Raw genomic sequence first — 24639 nt, 5'->3', positions numbered from 1 at the left:
GGGGTAGGCAGTGCAGCCATCCCTTCTCCAAAGTTATTTTAATCTTACCTATCCTTTCTTTAAGGAGTCTGTTTAGCCCCTCATAAATACCATTTGCCTGTGGGTGATGGGCAGATGAAAACCTTTGATTTATGTCTAATGTGAGAGTTATATGTTCAAACGATTAGTTTACAAAATGCGGCCCATTAACAGACCAGAGGACTTCACACACACCCCATCTAGCAAACACCTCATGGACGAGAAACTTGGCAGCACATGCAGAATAAAGGTGGACAAGGGGCATACTACCACTAACATATATCTGTAAACATTGCATACTTGCAACATATCCACATAATCTATTTGTAGATGCTGAAAAGGACCATTGGGTCTGGGGATTGCTCCTCTCACTGTTCGCAAGGCGTGCCGTGCTGTGAACCTCTGGCAAACAATGCAGTTCACAATAAACTGTGCAACGTGTTCTAATAAATTGGGTGAAAATGAGTCTTCTGCAATCATGGCAGCAAGATTCTCTCTGGTTGTATGCACAGGATAGTGACGCTGATCCAGCACAACTTTGAATAATTCTAGAGGCATAACTGGCTTTCCAGTGGTATCCTGACTCCATAGAGCCTCAATGGGTGATAAAGAACACCCCTTTGTCTTCCATAATTCATGGTCCTTTGAAGCTCGACCTTGTAACTCAATGAACTGTACAATAGATAACATATTGAAACCTTCTTTCATCAATATGCATAGTTCTGACATTTGCTTAAAATCTACTTCAAAATTAGAAATATTTGGAAACCATGAGCAATCGTGTCTGCCCTTTTAGTTTGGGCTGCACACTTCACCACGGCGATAGCCAATGGAAGCTTTAGTACCTTAATAAGCTTGCCCAATAGAGAAGCATGCTGCACTGTTGTGCTGTTTCCACAGAGGAAGCCCCTCCGTTTCCAACTTGAAAAACCTGTGTGAACGGTTGATGTCACATAGGCGGAGTCAGAATACACTGTCACTTCCTCATCCTCAAATCTCTGAAGTGCAGTGATCAGTGCCACTAATTCTGCAGCCTGGGATTAGCAATGTGAAGGCAATCTTGCACTTGTCACTACTTCAAATTCACCATCACAGTTTAACTTCAGTACTGCTGATCCAGTATGTCTTTCTCCTGTAATTTGGTCAATTTTTGAAGAACCATCAATGAATAGAATTTCCCCCCTCCATGATCATATTCTCTAACGTGGGGCATGTCATCATAGAACTCAGTATACCTTGTGCAGTCATGTATATAGTCTTGCTCCCCTACTGGTTCTGCTATAAATGTAGCTATATTCACTATTCTACATCTAAAATGTTTGATTGCTGGGTTTGAAATAATAATTTTGTACCCTGATGCACTCTGTGCAGTCAATGTGCTTTTAATTTTTTCCAAAATGGCGAATGAGGAATGTTCAACAAATAATGTCATTGAACATCCCATTGTAATACTTGCAGCTTTTTCAATCACGAAAGCAGCCACAGCTAATGCTTGTTCACATGGATAATGTCCTTTCATTACTGAGTCTAAACTCCCACTATAGTAAGCTAATGGTTTATGTTCATGTCCACATGTTGTTTTCTGTGTGAGTACTGCTGCCATCACTTCTCCATTTGAATGTGAGAATAAGTAAAACTCCTCATTATAGTCTGGAATCCCTAACATAGGGGCTGTACAGATTGCCCTTTATAATTCTTCAAATCCTTCAGTCATCTCATCGGTCCATATTATTTTACTTTTACAAATCTCTGCGTCCTTGAATTCTTTTAAAAGTGGTTGATTATATATGTACTGTAACCAAACACCCAGTCCCTGCAATAATTACATAGGCCTACAAATTGTTGCATTTCCCTCACTGGGGGTCATTACGACCCTGGCGTTAAGGGTTTAACGGCGCCGTAACAGGTGTCGGCGCCATTAAACCCTTAACGCCTGATTACGAGGTCCCTTTGCGGGACCCGACCTTAATGGCTGGTTTTACCAGCCGTTAAAGTAGTGTGCCGCAAAGGGACCTCGGTGCTAATTACGGTACCGCAATTTGCGGTACCGTACTTAGCGCCTTCCCTAGTCCCATTGAGCCCTATGGGGCAAAAATGGGAATGGGGAAGGGCCATGGTGAAATGGGGAAATACCGCCCCGCCAACCTTGGAATGGGGCAGTATTTTCCCATTCCACCATGGCGGACTCGTTACAACACCGGGGTTGTAATGAAGGCCACTGTCCCGTGTTGGAGTTTTCATGATTGCTTCTGCTCTCTCGGATGTCACTTTTCTCCCTTCTTGAGGGATCAACTGTTCTATGTACAGGACCTCTTCCTGGCAATATATTGTAATTTCTCTTTTTCTACCTCGTATCCTTTTTCTGCTAGTACTGTCATTAGGTGAACTGAATCTTTTCCACACCTATCTTCTGTCTCACAGCACATTGATATTTCATCAAAGTACTGAATTATTGTGCTCTCAATTTGTCTATTTCATAGGTCCATCGGAAGAACAGAATTAAAAATTGATGGGGACTCACAGTACCCCCGAGGTAATCTTGTATGTTTCCAGTGCTGGTTTCTATATGAAAATGAGGTCACCTCTTGTGAGTCTTCATGAAGGGGAATTGAAAAGAAAGCATTCGTAAAATCCATGCCTGTAAAATATTTGACTTTACCTGGGATGTTACATAATATTGTAGCTGGAGTCGGAACTAGCAGAAACTCTGCTTCAACAATATTGTTTAGAGTGCGTAGATCCTGAATAAATCTCCATGACCCCCCTGTTGCTTTCTTCACTGGGTACACAGCCGTGTTACATGGGGATTCTGATGGCACCGAAATTCCCTGCTGTATTAAAGTGGAATTGGTTTCAAATATGCCTTCATCTGTTTCTCTGAACAAGGGGTACTGTTTTGCTTTGGCAAAATTGCTCCTGGTTTCAGTTTTATTTTAACTGCTCCTGCTTCGCCCAATAGACCCACATCATATAGACTTCTGGTTCATAATATGCTTGGCACCTTTTCTAAATCTTCCTGGAAAGATTACTGTTTCTTTTTCACAAATGCCATTCTCTATGGTATTTCCCTATCCTCAACTTTAATCCAATATGTGAGACTTATGAAAAATACTAATTCATCATCTGATGAATCATCTCTGAACAATTCTTCATCTGTCAGGTCGGTTAGTCTATTCCTTCACCACTATTACTGTTCTCCGTCCTCTTCCCTCATCATCTGTCCCATGAACCACCACCCTTTCTTCTCTTACCAATGCTGCTTCTAGCTCTAGGGGAATAACCTGTCCTTCATCATCTATAGGTATTTCTGAACTAAACAAGAATTTGTCAGGTATTCTCAATAATGTACTTACCAGTCTAGGAAGCCATGTCAACATATTATTTATTACATCCAAAAATACTTCTGGGTCTAAAGGAAACCCCTGTAATGCATTTTGGCCCGGTAAATACTAATATGAATTCTCTTACATGTATGTAGTCTATGCCTGGAGTGGAACACACTATCCCTTTGTCAGTGGAAAAATAGGCCTCATTACGCATCTGGCGGTAGCAGTGCTGGAATAACCGGCAAGCTGCTGCCGGACTCGTAGTGAATTACCGCCTGTGTGATTGCTGGAATAACTGGGGCATTACAACCCCAGTAACCCAGTAATTCTGGGGGTGGAATTTCGTTAATCCCCATTCCCATGAATTTCATATGTTTTACTAGTGCAACTTAACCATAACGTCCCTTTAACAAAGTTTTTTCATTGAATTTCATAGCTTTTTATTTGTGCAACTTAACCATAACGTCTCTTTAGCAACGTTTTTTTCAGAGAATTCCATAGGTTTTACCAGTGCATGTTATTTTCCTACAACTTACTAATATCATAGTTAACCCAATATAGCAACGTTTGTGTCCAATTTATAACGTTTCACCTTAAAATTCTGCCCTTTCCCACCTTCTAGCATCATTTTCAACACTTCTATACTTTTCCACTGTTTTTGCTTCCGTCGACGTAAGCGAACGTCTGACGTCGTTGTGGACCTTCCGGACAGTGCCACGTGACCGTACTTAGACGCAATACGTTTTCCAACATTTCCATTTGCATTTTGTGTCATTCTTATGGGAATAATGTGGCGTTCATCCCCCGTTCCAGTGACTGGATAACGGTCCAGCAGCCCAAGTTATCGTCCCGCTGTAGGAAGGAAAATCCTTCTCCAAGATGGCCACCATGTAAAAAGAAGACAGGGCTCAGTACAGATCCCTTCTTCCCTTTCCATGGCAGCCTGCAGAAGGCGAAGTTAGAACCCTATGACCATATTACCACAAGCATATTTCTTTTCCCTTTCAAGCCTATCCTACTTTCGAATAACTTTATCACATAGCCGGTCCCAGGTGGACATGGCCACTTTAACACCATTATGTCACTTGTCAAAAATAAAACACAGGCACATTTGCAAAACCATGTTTTCAGGTCCTTGCCAATGCTCTTTACACAAGTTTGCTTGAAATCCGCCCATGTTTTTATTTTTTCAAAAGTGTCAAAATGTATGTACATACAATAGTCATATAACTTAGCCCCCAACTTGACAGAATCAATTCAGACTTTACACAAACATTCAAGGTTAGGTCTATAATCTTTCTGAAAACTTGTGCACACATTCGTCAAACAGCAAAAAAGTTATAAGCCATCTAAAAATATTGAGACCCCTTTAATTTAGCTCCCTTGTTCAGATTTGTCAAATGGCACCACATTTATAAATCTTTACAATATTGTGGGACCCCCCTCTAATTTTGCCCCCTCTTCACAGAATACCACCAAACTCCATAATTTCATACAGTTTCATTGAGTGGTGCTAAAGTTATAAGCCATCCAAGAACTGCTCCCGAACATCTGAAGTGTCCCCGAACTTCACAGGTCTATTCGCGAACATCTGAACCGTTTTCAGACTTTTATGGTGAAAAACACCAATTTTTTAGCTTCATATAGCCATATCATATCCCATCCACATCACCCCTCACCTCCCCAGAGATTGTTTGATAAGTTTGACAAGCGTAATGTGTTTTTTATATGTTTTTGATGTCTGTAGATATCAGCTGAAGTCTATGAATCCACCATGGCAGGCGTTTCCAAAAATCTGACGCACTTCACGCTTTTCACCATCCAATCAGTGGGCACATCCGATGTCTGTGGACACCACGTCACCCTCTAGACCAATCATATGCCTGTCTGCGGACCGAACAGTGAAATGGGTCCGCGGAGCGGAGCCAGGTATCACTAATTATTTTGACCTACATTTTGCCTGTTTAAAAAAAATATACTGGACGGATTTTCACCAAATTTACAAAAGCACTCTTTCGGGACAAAACCGCCACTCCTGTCGCAAATTTGGTGAAAATCCATTCAGCGGTTTGGGCTGTAGGCAAAAGCAAAGTTTTTTCCATTCAGTCTATGGGGAAAAAAAAGATTTTGGCCCTCCCCCCCCTATTGCTTTGCCCCACCCTTGATGAAATCTCACCAAACTTGCCATAAAAATTCAAAGCGGGCCATATACTTTTTTGCAATGTTTGGTGAGGTTTCATCCAGGGAGAGCGAAGTTATAAGCCATCCAAAAAGTGCTCTTCCTATAGCTTTAGCAACTTAACCACAAGTACACGGCCGCTACCGCAGGCCGTGTAATATGTATAACCGAGCACATCAGTTTTACTTCTTGTGTAAGATGGGATAACGCAAACTGGTGAAACTGATTTGCTGATTCTTGTTTCAGCCGCTGTGCCGGCAATACAGGAAATTGGGCTTGCTCCAAATCTAGCAAGCACCCTATTAGATGACTTTTCTGTTAACAAAATAAAGAGCAAAAAAAGGCTGCTTCGTTTTCCCAACGAGATTTGGTTCAGGGGGTCCACAGATCTCTGCGGTGTCTGTATTGAGCCGCTCAAGTATATCACTGTAAATGGGACCTTAAATCTGCAGGCTGCACACAGATGCCTGAAGTGGACAAAATAATCCCTTGAACTGTCTTACTAGGAGGAGAACTTGAAACATGCAAATTAATCACAAATATCTACACAAGCTGTATTAATAAATTGAACTGTTTTATACTCTGTGCCTTTCATTTATCAGGGACCGAGCTCTTGGTGGACACCCCATCTCCCAGGTTCATCAAGTCCCACCTACCTGTGCAGCTGATGCCAAAGACCTTCTGGGAGAACAACTGCAAGGTACCAGGCATGGGGCTGACGGAGTGGGGAGAACGGTAGTGTACCAAAATACTGAATCAGAAAATCTCGAGGATGAAAATTCTGAATTTTAAATGCAGCATTTTGCTGCATATGCATGTGGGGGTGGTGTTTTGAAATATGGGGTGAGTACGGGGCAGTGGTGGCAGGGGTCTTCACTGCATATATATTCAGTGAAATACATTTTCAAAAAAAGAAAATAGACTTTTTCTTTTTCGTGATTTTAATTTTGCAGTGATCGCATAGATCCCTAATCTGTTGCCCAGCAGGACATCCAGGTGGCATGCTCTGGCTCTCTGTCCAAGTCCCCTGATCTCATGCAGTCCTAGGGGTAGCAGGCTCTGATCCCCTGTGTTTATCTCCTGCACCCATATTTGCCCAGAGGTTGCAGATTTGGTATGACGATCTATGATAATCTATTCACCCATCCAGTCCTCCTGGATCTCTGTGATCACTATCTGGATGTCCTGCTGGGCAACAGAATAGTACATTGATAGAGAACCTGTCACTTGCAGCGCCAGGAATTGACACAAGGAGACCATGATTTTCACCAGTAGAACCAGGTGGACTCAGAGGCTGGCATGAAGGGACAGAGCCTGTCATCGGGATGGATGGGAGGGCCGAGGAGTGGCACAGAGATGAAAACCTGTCACCTATAGGGGAAGTGAGTTGGTATAGGGATACAGATGCTTGTGGCATTGCCACACTTAGAAGACAGAACAGGACAAGTTTAATGGCTTCCCATTTCTGTTAAAGGAAATTTTACTCTGAACTAAGCTACAGGTTGGGTTCTCCTGTGTTTCTGTCACTGTTGATGTTTCAGGTTCTCAGTTGGAGTCCAGGTATTGAAGACTTAATATCAGGTTTAGAATCAAAATGACCTCTGACATCCATTCTGTCCCCGCCTCCTGCAGGTTATCTACGTGGCACGGAATGCCAAGGACGTGGCAGTCTCTTATTACTTCTTCTATCAGATGGCCAAAGTGCACCCAAAACCTGGTACTTGGGACAACTTTCTGGAAAAGTACATGACTGGAAATGGTGAGTGCATAGCCTCCAAGGGAGTTTACAGTGATTCGCTCTGGAGATGTAAATCCAGTGGCAAGAAATCCTATATCTTTATTCATCTTTGTAGCATCTGCTGGTTCTTTCTCATACTACACTGAGCTTCTTGCATCTCTCACTCTGAAAGCCTAAACATTCCCCTTCAGGCATAGTGTTCCCCTTTTAAGTTCCCCCTTTGAGTGTGTCATGTTGTGGAATGATGCAGTGCAAGAGAGCCAGAACAGAGAAGATAGACAAAATGTCACATCAACCCCTTCCCTTAGTGTCAAGTAGATGCACTAGAGGTGTGGGCTCGGTCCATAAGTCCCCAAACCTGCTGGATGTCTTTACTACTGTTCCCTCTGGTTTACTTCACCTTTTGAGAGTTTAATACTATTGTTCTATGGCTCTCTGGCTGAGGAAAGCTTTCAGACTCCAGGGGGTCCTTTAATGCTCACACCCTGTCCCCTTCCTTGTGGAAAATCTTCAAAAGGATTTCACAACGGGTTTCCCTTGTTCCTTCAGCGTACCCCTGCTGTGTCTTCCACCAGGCAACCCCGTCCACATTCCATGTTTTTCCATGGTCCTTCTGAATGTATTTGCTTTTGAGCTTTAACACTTACCTGGGGAAAACATTTGTTTATCATCATGTGGGGAGGCCATGTGTGTCGCTGTGAGATGAAGAGTATCTCTATGTGGAGCTCTGTGAGGTGAATACTAGGGCTAAGAGATAAAGAAATGCAAGAGGAGAGATGGCTCACCTAAATTAGGGGCACTTGGGGGCCTTGGCAAGGTTTGTCCTTTAGATACACAAGGCCGCCTTGTCTATCCAGTGGACAAACCTTGCAAAGGGAGAGGAGAGGTGAGCCATGAAACACCCTTGTTTAGTTAACAGGAATCAGAAAGGGGTAGAGGAGTGGTCCAACCAGCACCAATCAGCACAAGGTCATAGGGGACCATTAGCTGAAAGAAGATGTAGGGGCGATGGGGGCAGGGCGGGCACAGCCGTGTTTGTGCAAACATGACAAACATCTCACCAAACAACCAAAAGGAGCAGCTTGTGGGATCATTGCAGGAGAGGCGGAAACGCTTTCTGATTTCAGGGAAATCCCAAAAAGAATGGTGTGCACTACAAATTAACTTACACTCATTATGCACGTATTACTCGTTCAAGACAGGCTGTGGAACTGGAAGCAACAAGAGGTGTCCAGATTGGTTGGTGTGTAGGTAGGGCACACATCCTAAAATAAAAACTGGAAGGATTCATTGTCATGCACAAGGGAGGGTGATGTCCCAGGAAGAAAACATATCTAAAAGGAAATTTGCACATTTAGTAAATGTTCCCTTTTCTAATGGATGACAATGTAGTGGTGTAATGAGCCCTTTACTTTCAGAAAATAAATCATCAATAAGCAAAAAATAATCTGAGAAAGGAGATTTTCTTATTACGGTACCAGCCAAGTGTAAAAGGTCTTTTACAACCAGAAAGGTAAATAACGAAATCCAATACTAGAAATTTCACCTACACCCATAGAGGTTACATGTGATCTAATGGGGACGTGGCGGGCACTAAGCATTTTTACAGACAATGATTCTGCGTGCTATTTGTAAAAAGTTGCACTCAGCTTTAATACATGGGCTTCTTTGCTTGCATAACATTTAAAATATAAAGTACAATTTACAGAGCAAAAAAGGAAAAATGAGCACCAGAGAATTTAAGGAAAACTTCCAAGAATGAGCCGACACTCAAGAAACCACAACCTATACATGATTTGACTATGCGCAAGCATTTCACATGTCTCACTCAATGTGAAGTGGTTGGCTTCTAAGTTAAATACCCAGACAAACCGTACAATTGGATTATTCCAAACTGTTAAGTCCATGTATGCACTAAAACACAAAATGCCAATCAAGTGAGTTATATTAGGGTCTTCAGTTTTTTCTACAGTAAAGTGAAACCCAGATCCAATGAAATAAGCACATGCGAGCTCATTTTCAATTGTGGTCTTGTATGAATGAATGGTGTAAAAGCCTTGAGTAAGGGTTTTAGGCCTTTCATTCACACCATGTCACATTTTCAATCATTTGTATGGTGAAGAGAAGGGGTAGAACGCAACTTGTGTTTCCACCACCTTCCATCATATCTGCCATGCAAATGCTCGAGCTCCTGCATAAAGCCTGCTGTCTGCCAAGTGATCCATTAGGTATGCTGCTTACAATGCACACGTGGTACGAATTGTTTACAATGAAATACTGCCCAACCTGCTCGCATGTCAGGCAGCATTTAATTTTAATTGTGAATGCTGCTTAGCATGCACGCATGGCAAGCAGCGTTTACTGACTTTGCTCAGCGGAGTGCAAAAGTGTAGGCCAATAGGCGATGTACAGAAGTGGTAATGAAAACAAGTAAAGGAGACAGTGCCATAGATGCACTTTGAACAAGCTGCTGTTTGGGCTTGGATAACTTCTCGTGTTTGCTTTTGTATCAGTCAGTTTCGGGTCCTGGTATGACCACGTGAAGGGCTGGTGGGAGAAGAGTAAGGAGCAGCGCATCTTGTACCTGTTCTATGAGGACATGAAGGAGGTGAGAGCTTGAGGGAACCCAAAATGATGCTGGAGTATCTACTTTGGGGAACACCACCATTGTGTTTCTATCCCTAAACTTTGGTGTCATCTGACAATTTTACATGTACACCTCCCTCTCTCTCTCTCTGTTACCCCTGCCTGCAGGACCCGAAGCGTGAAATCCAGAAGATTCTTAAGTTCATGGAGAAGGACCTATCAGAAGAGGTTTTGGACAAAATTGTCCACAAAACATCATTCAATGAGATGAAGCAGAACAAAATGACTAATTATAGAACCCTTCCAACCACTATCATGGACCATTCAGTGTCCCCATTCATGAGGAAGGGTGAGTAGCTTCAGTTCCTATGAAGTTCCAGGTAAATATCTATGGTGCATTTCTCCCTTGCTACCTTCCCTTGATGCTGGGTACTGTAAGAAAATGTGTATAGCCACATCTTTGTGATCACACTTTGCTTATACAGGAAGCAAATACTGTTTCAAAGCACCCACAGGGCAACAGGGAGGGGACATGGGATGATAAACAAGGTAATTACAGCAATGTTAAATAATTAAATACAACAAAGAAAGAGACAATGGGGAGGAGAAGACAAACCTACAATGCCTTGTGAGTGTTCAGAACGTGAAAGTGCTGAGGGGGGAGGGGTATGAGATAGGTGCTGTCGAGCTCATGGAGAGCAGCAGGTGAAGTGCTATGAAGAAATGTACGTGCAACCATCAGTGTTGAAGGGTGAGCCGAGGCAAGTGTAGAGGATAGACAGCAGCTGGATGATAGGTTGTGGGAGGTGAGGGCCCTGGGAATGCAGAAGGGCCCTGCACACCAGTCAAGCTACTGTGCAATTAGCAGGGGCGGGAGGGAAGGAAGAGGTAAAGAGGAAGGTCTTGAAGTTTTACAGAACTTAAGGAGGTCCTGCTCTAGGTGAAGAGGAGGCTGTTCCAAAGAAGGGAGCCTGCTGAGGAAAGCGATCAACCATCTGATCTCCGTTTAGCAAATCGCGTCACACGCAAGGAGTCGGTACCAGAGGAATGCAGTTATCTAGAAGGCCTTATGCCTCAGAAGGCCTTATACTACACTAGGCACTCACCAAATTGCCACACTATATATTACAAATTGACCAGGCCAAACAATAATAGACTACTATATAGGCTTAGAATGTAACATCTTTATATGCACAGCTTCAACACAATTAGACATTTACATGCACAGCATATCTCAAAATCATCAGCAGCACATCACTTCAACTATGCATTTTGTTATTAGAAAAAAAAACAGAACATGCAATTACACACTGACAATTTTCTTTGAGTTCTAAAAGCTATTTAGTATTCATTAATAGTTTATATACTATAGATTAACATCCCTTAACATTTCCCCTTGTATACTATTAGTAGATTGAGGATGAATTTGGGACATTCCTTAGCATGGACTTCAGTTGGTAATGAAATCAGTTGAACTTCAGGAACCAGCCCTCGTATACCCTATCTAACCCCTAGCTAAGAGTCAGGTTAGTCTGAGGTTAGAGATAATGAATTTCCTTGCATAGCAGAATTATTCCCATAATCAGTTTACATCCAGGCAGCTTTTGTGTCTTCAGGTACCATGAAGAAAAAAGGGAATTGCCTTTTAGGTCAGTCAGACCTGACCAAAATCACCCCTTGGAAAACATTCCAAATCTTTTTCAACCCTATTAATACTCACTTGCTGTTACCCTCTCAGAAGGGCCAGTAAGGAGGACGCGCACACGGAGTGGATGTAACAACTTCTTTATTCATCTAATCTCTAACAGGAACTGGCGCCTTCGCGCCTTACCCAGAACTCCCCGTTTCTCCTTCCCGCTCCCCAATACAATAACTCCGCCTCCCCAACGGCGGGGGCTGCACTCATTAACTCTTGAGTGCCTGGCAACACCACCCCCGAACAATATGTCCAAACATCAGAGTCAACACTCTTCAACTAGTCTCACCGGCTTCTTGACGACTCTCCGAGGCCTCTCGTCAAGGGCGCTTGGTCCCGGGGTTTCCGGGGCACCTTCTTCCTGACTCGGCTCGTCCGGGTCTCTTCCCGGGGGAATCCACGGGTCATCCCGCGGCTCTCGAGGTTCTGGAGAGACAGACCTTTGGGGCCCTCCTGATCCCTCTCGTCTGTTGTAGTGTTTGAAGTGTTGACAGTTCCTGGTGACAGCTCGATGTTGGTCCTCCGCTGTCACCATAGTGCCGTTGACTGCGGTTACCCTCATGGGGCTTGGGGCAAACCGCGGATCTGTCTTCCTGAGGGTTGGTTGTTGTACGAGCACTTCGTCCCCTACGTGGAAGTCTGGCAACGTCGCATGGCGGCGTGAGTCAGTGTCCCATCTCGCTTTTTCTCTTACCTCTGCATCCTTTTGGAGCACCTCTATGTCAGGCGGTTCTTCCGGTGACAAGTTGTGAGGTATGCGGGTTCTCACCTTGTATCGAAGCATTAGTTCAGCAGGCGTCTTGTTCGTGGCTTCGTGTGGGGTGTTTCTATAATCCCTTAAGAGTCGGCACAACGCCTGGTGAGGGTCGACTGCCTCCAGCATGGCTCTTTGTCGTGTTTTTTTGATGGACGCCATGAAGCGTTCGGCCATGCCATTCGCTTGTGGGTGGCGAGGGGTCACCTTCATGTGTTTAAACCCTAGGTGTTCTGCTAGTGTCCTGAATTCGTGGCCACAGAATGGCGGTCCATTGTCAGATTTGACCATCTTCGGGATCCCCCACTCGCTGAATGCCTCTTCTATCACCGCCGCTACCTGTGGGAATGCAGTGGTGGTGACGGATTTGACTATCGGGAACCTTGAGTGCTCGTCTATGAGAAGCAGGAGGTAATCGCCAGCTTCCGTCGGCCCGTAAAAATCTATTGCTACGCGCTCCCACGGGCGTTCTGGAATCTGTGTATATTGTAGCGGGGGAGGGTGTTCTGGAGGGGCAGTGCACTGACATGCATGGCAGTTTCTCACCCATTCTTCTACTGCCGTGTCCAGGAAGGGGAACCAGACATGGCACCTCAGCTGTTTCTTTGTGTTGTCCGCGCCCCTGTGGCCCTCGTGTGCTATGTGCACGACCTCGTTCCGTAGCGTGGCGGGGATGACGATCTTGCACCCTCTGAGGAGGATGTCGTTGTCCTTCACAGCCAGCTCCCTGTGTATCCTGGCCAGCCGCTCAATTTCCTGTTTGCATACCCCCGGGTGCGCCAGCGTCGCTCTGCGGTGGTCGTGCCACTTGTTGGCGGAGGTGAGGCTGATGGCGAGGGCCATGGTCGGGTCGGCCGCCGATGCGGCTGCAACTCTCTCGAGGGACATCGCGGGTGGCAGTGAGTTGGTGGAGATGAACTGTACGTAGGCGACGTCACCCTCCCGGGTCACTGGCGCCCCGACGGGGTGTCGTGATAAGTAGTCAGCGGGGTTGAGGTCACCCCCGGGGCGGTGTACTATGTCATAGTTGTATTCTTGCAGGCGGATGCCCCACCTCTCGATCCTAGGGGGCATCTTGGTGTGAGGGTTCCCAAACAGGGACAACAGGGCCTGGTGATCAGTGATGAGCGTAAACTTTTTGCCAATGACGAAATTGTGGAAATGTTCGCAGGCCCAGACAGCTGCCAAACTCTCCTTTTCCGCCTGGGAGTAGGCAAGTTCCGGGGCGGACAGCGCCCTGCTCGCATATGCGATCACATGTCGTGGGTGAATGTCCTCCCCGCTGGTCTGGGCCAAGATGGCGCCGAGGCCCACCGGGCTAGCATCCACGACAATTTCGGTGTGCCATGACGGGTTGAAGTACGCCAATCGGTGTGCCTCCGCCAGGGCACGCTTGATGTCAGAGAATGCCGCACGACACGCGGGGGTCCACTCGAAGGCTGCTTCCTTTTGCAGGAGTTTACGTAGTGGGTCCGTGAGGGACGCGTAGTGGGGTATGTATCTGGCACAATACCCCGCCATGCCGAGGAACGAACGGACTTCGGCCACTTGCCGCGGCTCGCTCAGGTTGGTAATGGTGTCGACCTTGTCAGGGTCCGGGAGCATCCCTTCACGGGAGAAGATGTGACCGAAGAATTTCAGCTTCGATTTACTGAATCTGCATTTGGAGATGTTGAGGGTGAGACCCGCATCTTGGAGTGCCGTGCACGTGGCAAGGAGGGCTCGGTCGTGGGCCTCTTTCGTCGATCCGAACACGAGGATATCGTCGCTGTAATTTAGGGTGCCTTTGATGGGTCTGATTACCTGCCGGATGGCCTCCTGAAAAATTTCTGCGGCGGACGAGATCCCAAAGTTCAGCCGCCGGTATCTGTAGAGGCCATCGTGGGTGGCGAATGTGGTGATGGGTCTGGACTCCGGATGCAGCTCCAACTGATGGTAACCTTGATTGAGGTCGAGCTTGGAGAACATCTGGGCGTTGTTCAGTTGGACGATCATGTCCTCGATGCACGGTCCTGGATGTCTCTCCCGTTGGATGGCGGTGTTTGCCACCCTCATGTCAACGCACAGACGTATCTTGCCCCCTTCCTTGGGCACGATCACAAGTGGTGACACCCACGGCGTCGGCCCGGTGGCTGGTTCGATGATACCGTCGGAGAGCAGTTGGTGAAGTGCCTCCGACACTGCCGTCTGTAGGTGAAATCCAACTCTCCGAGGGTGTTGCGGGACGGGGGTCACCGAAGGGTCGATGTGTAGCCGGATGGGGGGGGCCTTGAGCTTGCCCAGGCCTTTGCACAGCTTCGGGAAACCACTCGCAACGTCGGCCTGTGTGATCACATTTTGCGGTTGATGGCACGTGACAGTGCCGACTGAGTCTCTCGAGCTCAGGCTGTCCGAGGTTGCGGCAATGACGTCTCCCGCTCTCACATGGATTTCGATTAGTCCCAGACGAGATGCCGTGTGGTAACTGAGGAGGCATCGGCTTTTGGTGAGCGACCGGATGACGTGGATAGTCGTGTCGATCTGCCGGCCGTTCAGGAGGAAGCATTGTGTGAAACATCCCACAGCCTGTACGGGCGTTGCGGCACCCCACTGGAAAATTCTGGAACGGGGGGCCTCCAGTGCTGGTGGGTTCAGAATTTTGGCGTAGTCCTGTTCACCCATGATGTTGACGGTGGCGCCTGAGTCGATCATGAAAAGGAACTGTTGATTGCCCATCTTGACAGGGATTTTGGGGGCCTCTCTGGCTTCTTCGGTGTCCTGTATCAGGTTGACGAATTCGTCCTGGTCATACATGTCGTATGGCGGATCATATGCCGCATCTTGCACGTCATGGAAGGCAGACCCATATCTGAAGTCTATCGGGGGGTGGTCATATTCGTCGGTGAGAGCTTGTGGCTGATCCGGTTGTTCAGGTTGCATCGGGTAACCTTGGGTTTGATACTCATCGATGGCTCTGATGTACCGCCTCTGTCCCCCTCCTGGTTGGCCGAATCTGGGCTGGTGGTATTGTGGGGACGGCGGACGGAAAGGCATCCTGGCCTGTGTGAGGGGTCTCACCGGCGGGAATGGTATGCCCTCCCGGCATACGGACTGGAAGTGGCCCTCTCTCCCGCAATTCGAGCATCGTTGTGATAGCGCTGGACACGCTCCGGCATGGGGGAACGACATCCCACATCGATAACACTGCCGCTGTAGACGAGGAGCTTGCATGGGCTGCGTCCTGTACGGGTATGAGCCTCTATCTCCCGGGCGGGATGGCTGCAGCGCCGCAACGGTTTCAGCAGTGTCCAATTTGGGGTGGGCCGGATTGCACATGGATGTGGCCTGGGCATCCACCCTCTCGTGAATGCGGGCTAGTTCACTCACCTCTTGGATAGTGAGAGGTTTCTTCAGGAGCTGTTTCTTGAGGGCCGGAGACAGGCACCCTTCGATGACCCTCAGTCTAATGGCTTCTTCCAGTGAATACGCGTCAAATTGACAGTTCGCTCCTTTTACCCGAAGGCGGGTGATGAACTCATCTACCGTCTCTTGTGGCATTTGGGTGCACTTGTTGAATAAGTAGCGTTCATAGTCACGGTTGACTTCAATTATGAGGAGCTTGTCTAGCGCCTTAATCAAGTTCTTGAAGGTGTTTTGTTCTGCAGCGGGAATCGTTTTACCACGGTTTTGATCTCTCCCCCCACCAGGTTGAGGAAAATGTCCCTGATGTTGGGCGATTCGCCATCGCCGGACCCCAGTACGTAGTGTTGAAAATCTTCCATCCAGTCAGTCCATCGCGGCCCTTTTGTGGACTGTGGGGTCATGGTGAAAGGTGGGGGTAGGCGTAGTTGAATCGGTTGCGTCGCACGGGGCAGTTGAGGTGAACTGGGCCCGGACCCTGAGGTGGAGCCCCTTCTGCTCATGGCGATGTGCGACGGTAGCTCCTCGGGAGGAGATGAGTCAGGCCGTGGCGTACTTCAGTTGCCGGAGGGCACGTGGTAAAAATCCCCGATGTAGCGGAAAGAGGAAGGTGGTGGCACGTGTGCGGCCACCGAAGGAGCAGGAGGAGGTGCATGCGGCGGAGGAGCCGGTAGGCCTGCCGAGCACGAGCGTGGCGGATTGCCAAGGAGGAGGAGGACTCCGCGGTGCGCACTGGAAGACCTCGTCGCCAGTGTTACCCTCTCAGAAGGGCCAGTAAGGAGGACGCGCACACGGAGTGGATGTAACAACTTCTTTATTCATCTAATCTCTAACAGGAACTGGCGCCTTCGCGCCTTACCCAGAACTCCCCGTGTCTCCTTCCCGCTCCCCAATACAATAACTCCGCCTCCCCAACGGCGGGGGCTGCACTCATTAACTCTCGAGTGCCTGGCAACACTTGCAACTTTAAATGAGACCCTTTCGGCACTAGTTGATACCTTTTGGCTCGGAATCCCAGCTATTGCTGTCCTGTCTGCCGTTCCAGCACAAAGATAACAGTCCTGCTCACAGCAACGTTCAAAGCCCAGCAAGGCTTGCCGACATGCCTTAGGCTCCGATGACACAGTTCAGCTTGACACTCACACACGAGGAAAGCCTTTCAAATTATAAAACATGCAGCCTCAACTTTATCTTTTTCTCAATTAGAGCGTGTAGAATCTAAACCTTGTTCTTTTAAATGCGATGGACAGGGCAGGCCCCGTCAAAAACCAGGCCACAGACGTATGTGGAAAGCCTAGGTCAAAAGTAACCCTTGTAAATTTCATCGGCCCACAAGCTTTGTGGAATCGTCAACAGGCAGCAGCCCTTCATGGATTCAGCAGTAGGTCAAAAAGCCCTGCCCCCGGGCTTGCAGTTGCTTATACCTCTTCTTTCAAAACCCAGCCCAGGACCTATAGATGCTGGGCATTTCTATCCACCTCCCAGGCGATGTCATTTCCTTCCCTAGCCTTTGTGTGTCATTAAACATGTGACAGACCCTTTGGGAATATTCAAGAGTCTTGTAGCACCATCTCACCTCTTCTGACTTTTGGCAAGCTACACCCATATCTTCCTGTGGTCGGAAGAAAATGTTACATGCCATCCTTTCTTCCTCCACTTCTGGACAATGCTATGTTCACTCCCAAGGCCTGTCATCTACTTAGTGCGCAAAGCGGGCTGCTGACCCTTTAATTCTCAGTTTTTTTGGTGCACATCGTCTCTGTTGAAATCAATGGCATTGTTGAAATAAGTGCAGTCCATTTTTCCTTACAGTGCACCATTGTAGTAACAATAACTATTTTAGCGTTCCAACATGAAAGTAAACAACATGTACAATCAATATAATTGGGAAAAAAGATCAGATCAGCCTGCTCATCATACATTTTCGGGGGTAAATGGCAGCTCAGTAATAGAATAGATGACATACTGATAATGGCTAAGGACTCGTGTAAGGTAGATGGCTTTGACGTATTAAATATACAGTCCAGTGATCACTGACTTTTATCCATAAACTTAAACTGGAAATTAATTGTCATTTAATGGTTTCAGGAAATGCCCATAAGGTTATCAAATGGTCAAAAATGATGGAGCATGACAAAAAGCCCACAGTTTATGAGTCCATCCTGAGTATCTTAGAGGTGATTTGTGGTGATGAAACCCCAAGTGATGGTATTCTGGGGAATTTGAAAAACTGACCGCAAATCTTGTCCCCGCATTTTTCTTGTGAGGCTCGTAAATTTAAACCACCATAAATCGGGCCAAGGGGTATGACGCTGAATTCCGGGCAGCAAAGAGGCAGATATTATGATATGATATTTTATTTATATAGCACCTATACACAATGTGTTTCAAAGGGCTTCAAGGCAAGGAAGGTAACAAGTGAAAATACAATGACATTCTTACAGGGCATGAACAACAAGAATGTGAAATTAACTACCGTACTCGGCGTGGCGACATTTCAGATAGTGAAAGTGCTAAGACACAGATAGGAAAGAAGTGGGAAACAGACAGACGACTACTTTACTAGGCCTGACGACATTTCTGGTAGAGCCGGAATAATACGAGAGGTCAGGGAGAGAGGAGGAGAAAAGAGGGAGAGGAACAAAACAAGCAACTATCGTACTAGGCCTGACGACATTTCAGACAGTGCTGGAGGGGGGGTGAGAACAAGTATGGGAGGGGGGGAGACAGACAATTGGAATGTCTCAAGTCTGATATTCCATTGGATAAGGTACAGCTGCACAATCATAGAATGATTTATAAAAAGCTGGTAGCAGACTAGAAGAATGCCCATGTTAGGACCGTCGGTGTCCCCTGCAGCACGCCTTTGAGAAAGGTGATATTGGAGATTTTTGGGAGAGAATCTCGGGGGGCAGATACAAATGGGGCTTTGTTTTGTTGCATTACAGCCATTGCCTGGCGGGATAGTTTCTCTCGCTTATTGTGGAGCCACGGTCAACCATGTAGATACAGCCCCGATGGCGAGCAATGTGAATGTGGAAGAACCCCTAGAGGATTATCGGCTCCTCTTAACAGGGCAGGAAATATGTAATGCAATATGTAATCAGAAGAGTGGAAAAGCGGCAGGCCTAGATGGAATCCTGGGAGATTTTTTTATAAAGATGAAATATGGGGCCCAATTTTGTGGAAACCTTTTAATATTATCCTTGTGGCTAAAACTGTTCCCACATCCTGGCAATCTACTTTAATTGTTCCGATATTTAAGAAAGGGTGTAGGGACTCGCAGAGAATTATGGGCCCATTTCACCTTTGGACAGCAGTGGCAAGATCTTCACAAAATCAATTTTGGTCCATTTGCAGCCTTGGGTGGAGGATAAGGGCAGTATTGGTGATCTCCAAGCAGGGTTCGGAAAAACAAAAAGTACAAAAGTGCAATAGATACAAGTTTCAGATTACTAATGTTGGTGCAAAACTACACGGTTCTGAGAGTTATGAAGTTATACGCAATTTATGTAGACCTCAAAACTGTGCTTGACGGGAAGTGTTGCAGGAAGCTCTGTGCCAAGTGTTAAAGAAAAAGAAAGCCCCGTCCCGCTTAATTTCTATTATCCAGGCATTGGGCTTCATTACGAGGTTGGAGGTAGCCTTGGCGGTAAAACCGGCAAGGCTACCTCCAAACTCGCACCCGGTAATTTCCCTTTTCGCGGGTGCCGGGCCTGGTACATCCCCATTCGAGCCCGACGGGGCTCAATGGGAATGGGGAGGGTGGTAGCAACGGTACCGTTATTAACGGTACCGGTGCTACCATCATGTTCTGCTCGTGGGTGCCGGTATCGCTACCGGCACCGTTGCTACCGTACCGCCATACTACGAGTTCTGCTCGCGGGTGCCCTTGCAGCCACCAGGTCTGACCTGGTGCAAGGGCACCCGCGAGCAGAACTCGTAGTATGGCGGTACGGTAGGAACGGTGCCGGTTGCGATAGCGGCGCCATTGTTGCCTTACCGAGATACGTGTAATGAGGCCCATTGTATAGTAATAATGAAGACCAGCCGTATAATATGGTCTGCCTGGGGAGATTACTGATTTTTTTCCTGTACTGCAGAGGGTGAGACAACGCGGCTTATTAGCCCCATTGTTGTTTTCCTTTTATATGGAGGAGATTATTGTGTCATTGATACAGGAGTGCATTGACTGTCCTAGAATGGGGGCAGACAATTCCCCTGCACTGCTGTATGCATATGGCCCTGTGCTGCTAGCAATTATACCCTGGAATCCTGACACTAATCGTGGATATTTCTTTTCCTGAAAATGTGAGGCTGAATATTAATAAAACAAAGACTCTTGTTTTCAGGCCCCTGGTTTGCAAAACCCTGTGTAGGCTAATGAGTAGAGTGGAGGGGAAAGACTGAAACAGGTTGAGTTTGTTGATTACTTGGGAATCAAATTTCATACAAATGGACTCCACTTTGGGGAAATATGCTAGGGCCCATAGAATGTTCCATACAAGGCATGTCAGGGGGGCAATTGCTGCAGCACTAGAATTGTACCGCAAACAAGCGATCCCTGGATGTCTTTTATGGTGCAGAACTCTGTGTACATGCCAACTCAAAAACTTTAACTGCCATGGTAAATGAACATGTATAGCAAATCCTTCATCTACCCGTAGGCACCCCCAATGCATTGTTGCATTTGGAAATGGATGTGTCCCCGATTGAAGACTAGATGGCATTTCACCCTGTACTTTATTGGCTAAGGCTATGGAGTACAGATTGCCTAGAGAAATATTGTGACGCAATGATACATGCACGGGTTTAGTAGGAGGCAATAGCATCCCCTTGTTTGTCCATGTGAAATGGGTGTTCTTTAGCCTCAATGAAGCAGCATTATGGTTGGACCCAAAATCCATTGGGAAGGCTGATAAATCCAGGTTAAAGGATAAAGAAATTGCCCTATTCAGGAGTAAAATGGCGGACGTGACTGGTATGCTAAAATTGGGACCGAATTATCTAGCATACAAATCAGAATTTGGCCAAGAAGATTTCTTGGATTATTCCAAGCCCTCATATGTGTGTGCATTGTTGGTATCGGTAGAAATAACAGGAAAAAAAAGTTCGACCTATACAAAAAGGTTGTAAATGCATGACACCAAAGGTTCGATCACCAAAAGTTCGAACCGTTGGTGGCGTGCATTTAAAAAAATAAAACACAGTATGGCGAGTGGGTGTTGCGGGGGACTCCCCCGCAGCACCCCGAAAAAAAAGAAAAAAAACAGGGGCTGCAGGGGTGTCCCCCGCAACACCCTGCTCACTATACTAGACACTATAGTGAACGGGAGTTGCAGGGGCAAACCCCTAGAGTAGCCCGCAAAAAAAAAAGAAAAAAGGACGCTGGTTCCCGTTCACAAAAGTGAAAGGTAACTGGCGCATGGTAAGTAGGGTCTGCGTGGGGGTGTGTGTTGGGGTGTGGGTTTTGTAGTGTTTTTAACATGTTTGCATGGAAATGGTCGAACATTTTGTGTTCGTGCATTTCCCATGCAAACTTTTCCATCGCAGTAAAAGAAGCCGCGGCCGGATCACACAGATCTGCATTGTTGATTAGCTTTAGGATGCAGACATTAAATATTGCTGCTTTCACCAAATCGTGGGAAAATGGTGGGGATGGTCTCTGTTCCTTGTGTAAGTGGGAGAAGAGACAATTGTACACTTTTTATTCTTGTGTGAACCATTGAAACAGGTGAGAGTACGGTGCTTGAAACCATTAAAGTGAGGGTGTACGTTCAGTGGCGGATGCTGTAAAGTTTTGCTAAGGCACCGCTAATCCCTTTTGTGTGATATGATAAATCATTTATAACCCGCCTATACACAAGTATTTCTAGGTGCGACAAGACAAGGAAGGGGAGACAAAGGGAGGACAAACAATCTTACTAGGCTTTGTGTCATCCCGATCATGCAAGTGCGAGGGGGAAGGAAGAGGAGAAGTTCCAGGGGGTGGAGGAGGAGAATGCAGTGGCAAAAAGTGTGGTAAGTGCAGCCAGGGTGGAGGCTCAAGTAAGTGCAGGGAGGCAGGTCATGCAGGAGCCTTTTGCCTGTGAGGTTCAGAGGGTGGCCAGGTAACCAGTTAGCACAGCAGACAAGGGCATCAACTGGGGAGAGAGAGAGAGATATCAGAAGCAAAGAGGAAGCGCTTGAGTTGCTTCCAGAACGTAAGGTTGTCCTGCTGAAGTTTGAGGGTGGCTGTTCCAGAGGGAGGCCCCAACCGAAGACCGAGATCTACCCACCAATCTCTGACTGGAGAAGCGTTTGACCCTCAGAGAGTTGGAGGTGGATGAGCGGAGGGCTCGAGATGTAAGATGCTTAGAAAGAGAGAGTTGGATTTAGTGTGGTTCCTGTCTGCAGAAAGCCTTGTGGACAATGCAGAGGGGCTTGAACTTGATCCTTGCAGCCAGTGGAGATATTTCAGGGCTGGACAGATGCGATCCCTGGCCTTGAGGCCAAGGACAAGTTCTACAGTCCTGTTCTGGATTAGATGCAAAGGGAGAAGAGTAGAGGCAGGCATATTTATAAATAGGCTGTTGCAGTAACCCAGACTAGAGAGAACTAGGGCTCTGGAGACAGTGAGCTTCTGGGGAAAACTGAGAACAGGATGAATACCTCTGAGGAGGTGCAGCTGGTAGTGGGTCTTCTTAGAGATGTCAGAGATGTGGGGAGAGAAGGAGAGGGTGGAGTCAAAGATGACAACAAGGTTTTTTGCCTCGCAGGAAGGTGCAGGTAGAGGGCCCAGGGTGGTCGGCCAGAGTGAAAAAGGGAAGTGTGGAGCAGGGGTCCCAACGAGAAGGATCTCAGTCTTACTGGCATTTAGGCAGAGATCGTTGGAGGCACACCATTCCTGAATCGTGGATAGACAATCAGGAATGAGCCAGAGAGCAGAGGAGGTTGAGGGGACCCTGAAGGAGAGCTGAGTGTCATCTGCATAACACTGAAAGTTAGAAGAGAAAGTAGAAATGAGGTGGGCCAGAGGAGCCAAATTATAGATGAAGAGCCATGGTGCGAGGTTGGAACCCGGGGGAACACCACATGTAGAGACAGAGGTGGTGGAGATAAATGACTCAAGTTGGACCTGGGAGGGTTGATCAGAGAGAAAGGAGGTCAACCAGGCTAGGGCCTGGCCCGTGATGCCCAGGTTGTCACAGAGACAATTTATCAGGATGGCGTGGTTGACCGTTTCGAAGGCAGAGGATAGATAAAGGAGAATAAGGAAAAAAGGAAGGTTAGATTTGAGATTAGAGAGCAATTCTTCACGGGTGTTCAGGGGAGCAGTTTCCATGATAATGGCTGCTCTAAAGCCAGACTGGTGGTCATAGAGACAACCAACAGATTCAGTGTGGAGAGCAAGCTGGGAGATGGCCAGCTTTTCCAGGAGTTTGCCCAGGAATGGAGTGATAGAGATTGGGCGTTAGTTTGCCGGGGAGGAAGGATCGGCAGAGGGCTTCTTAATGAATATCGCAAGTTATCTGGCGTGACTATGTAGATGTAAAATTCTTACTGTCATTGGATTTGATGCTTGACCCCCCTATAAAGTCACCATGGTTCTTGAAATGTAAGTAATCTGGGGCTGCGAGTCCATTCCCGCCATCTTAAGATGGGGTTACTACTGTACTCTACCCATTTTTACTCTTTGTTTTTGTTTTTGGAAAACTTCCCTAAAATAGTGATTTTTAATACGGTATTTATTGGGCAAGGGTTTAGTATATATGAAATAATTATTGATTATGTATTTATTACTTCATTGGAACTGAATTTTTGCTCAAAGTATGTCAAATTGTTTTCTGACGTTTTAAAGGCAGGCTTTACCTGAAATTAATGCACTTTTAAATCATGTCATTCTTGGCTTTAACCTAAACTGTGAAAGCTCTCTGTTGTATTTGTTGTATGCTTTTATAGCTTTTAGCTGAAAATAAAGCCATTCTTGAAATTGAACTTAAAAAACTATTGTGAAAAACGTTTTTAATGAGACTTCATTACAATTCTGCCAGTCCGGAATGAAGGGTGCCAGTAGCAACATACCGGCACACATTCCGGATGGGCACACTACAACTGTGCCTGCTGGGGCCTCTGCTGAGACTAGAGGTTACCAAACTAGTGCGCTATTCCATGGCCATAAGTCCCTTCTGAACTGTGAGAAATACACATTGCCCTTTTCTAGTGAAATTCCATGATTCTGAATCATATTAATTTATTTCTCTCTGCACAGGGATTGCTGGGGACTGGAAGAAACACTTCACTGTAACCCAGAACGAGAGCTTTGATGAAGATTACGAGAGGAACATGGCAGGGTGCCCGTTACGCTTCCGGACAGAGCTATGAGTCACCAGTCGCCGCATTCCTTCCTCTCAATGCTTTGCTGTAAAAAAAAATGTCCTTATCCTTAGTTGGTTTTTGAATTTTTGGATTTTCATTCCTACCCATTTTGTAATATCCTTCTTTTCTAGGCAGAGGCACATCCTACTGCTATTTCAACCAGAATGCAACAGTTGCATCTAGCCCACAATCTTTCCCACCTTCGAGCCTACTCTCTGGCAGAGCGGCTTACCAACTTTCCTGCCCTCTAGTCATCTGTCTTTCCCCCGGTGGTAAATAAACTGAATATTGGTCACAGAAAATGTGTGAATGTGTTTGGAGAGTGGAATATTAGCCCAATGAGAAAAACAAGTGAAAAAAATATGTGTCTGCTGTGGGCTGTCGGCTACCAAAGCCACACAGATTCTCAACATGTCTCTCTCCTGCTCTAGCCCAGCCTTACTTGCTATGCTGCGCCATGGGTTATTCAGCACAACCTCTTTGATGATCGGCCCTGATATTGTCTGCCATTGCTTTTTGGGACCTCTGACTGATCAGAAAGTCTCCCCTTGACCATCTTAAGAATTCCACCTGCCACAAGTGCTT

General features: G+C 46.5%; 1 protein-coding gene across 1 annotated transcript in view; it reads left to right on the top strand.

Annotated features, from left to right (window-relative positions):
- Positions 1-24361, top strand: part of LOC138581043 (sulfotransferase 1 family member D1-like) — a 193292-nt gene extending 168931 nt beyond the window's left edge. Inside the window, exons 4-8 of the mRNA XM_069652071.1 lie at positions 6126-6223; positions 7156-7282; positions 9775-9869; positions 10016-10196; positions 23948-24361. Of these exons, the coding sequence (XP_069508172.1) occupies positions 6126-6223; positions 7156-7282; positions 9775-9869; positions 10016-10196; positions 23948-24060 (614 nt within the window). The 3' untranslated portion in view covers positions 24061-24361. The remainder of the gene's footprint in view (positions 1-6125; positions 6224-7155; positions 7283-9774; positions 9870-10015; positions 10197-23947) is intronic.
- The last annotated feature ends 278 nt before the right edge of the window (positions 24362-24639 follow it).

This window comes from Ambystoma mexicanum, chromosome 3p (assembly GCF_040938575.1).
Source record: "Ambystoma mexicanum isolate Mex_15411 chromosome 3p, UKY_AmexF1_1, whole genome shotgun sequence".
NCBI classification, from domain to species: Eukaryota; Metazoa; Chordata; class Amphibia; order Caudata; family Ambystomatidae; genus Ambystoma; species Ambystoma mexicanum.
Note: the sequence above shows the minus strand (reverse complement) of the source record. Positions and strands in the feature narration are given on the sequence as shown.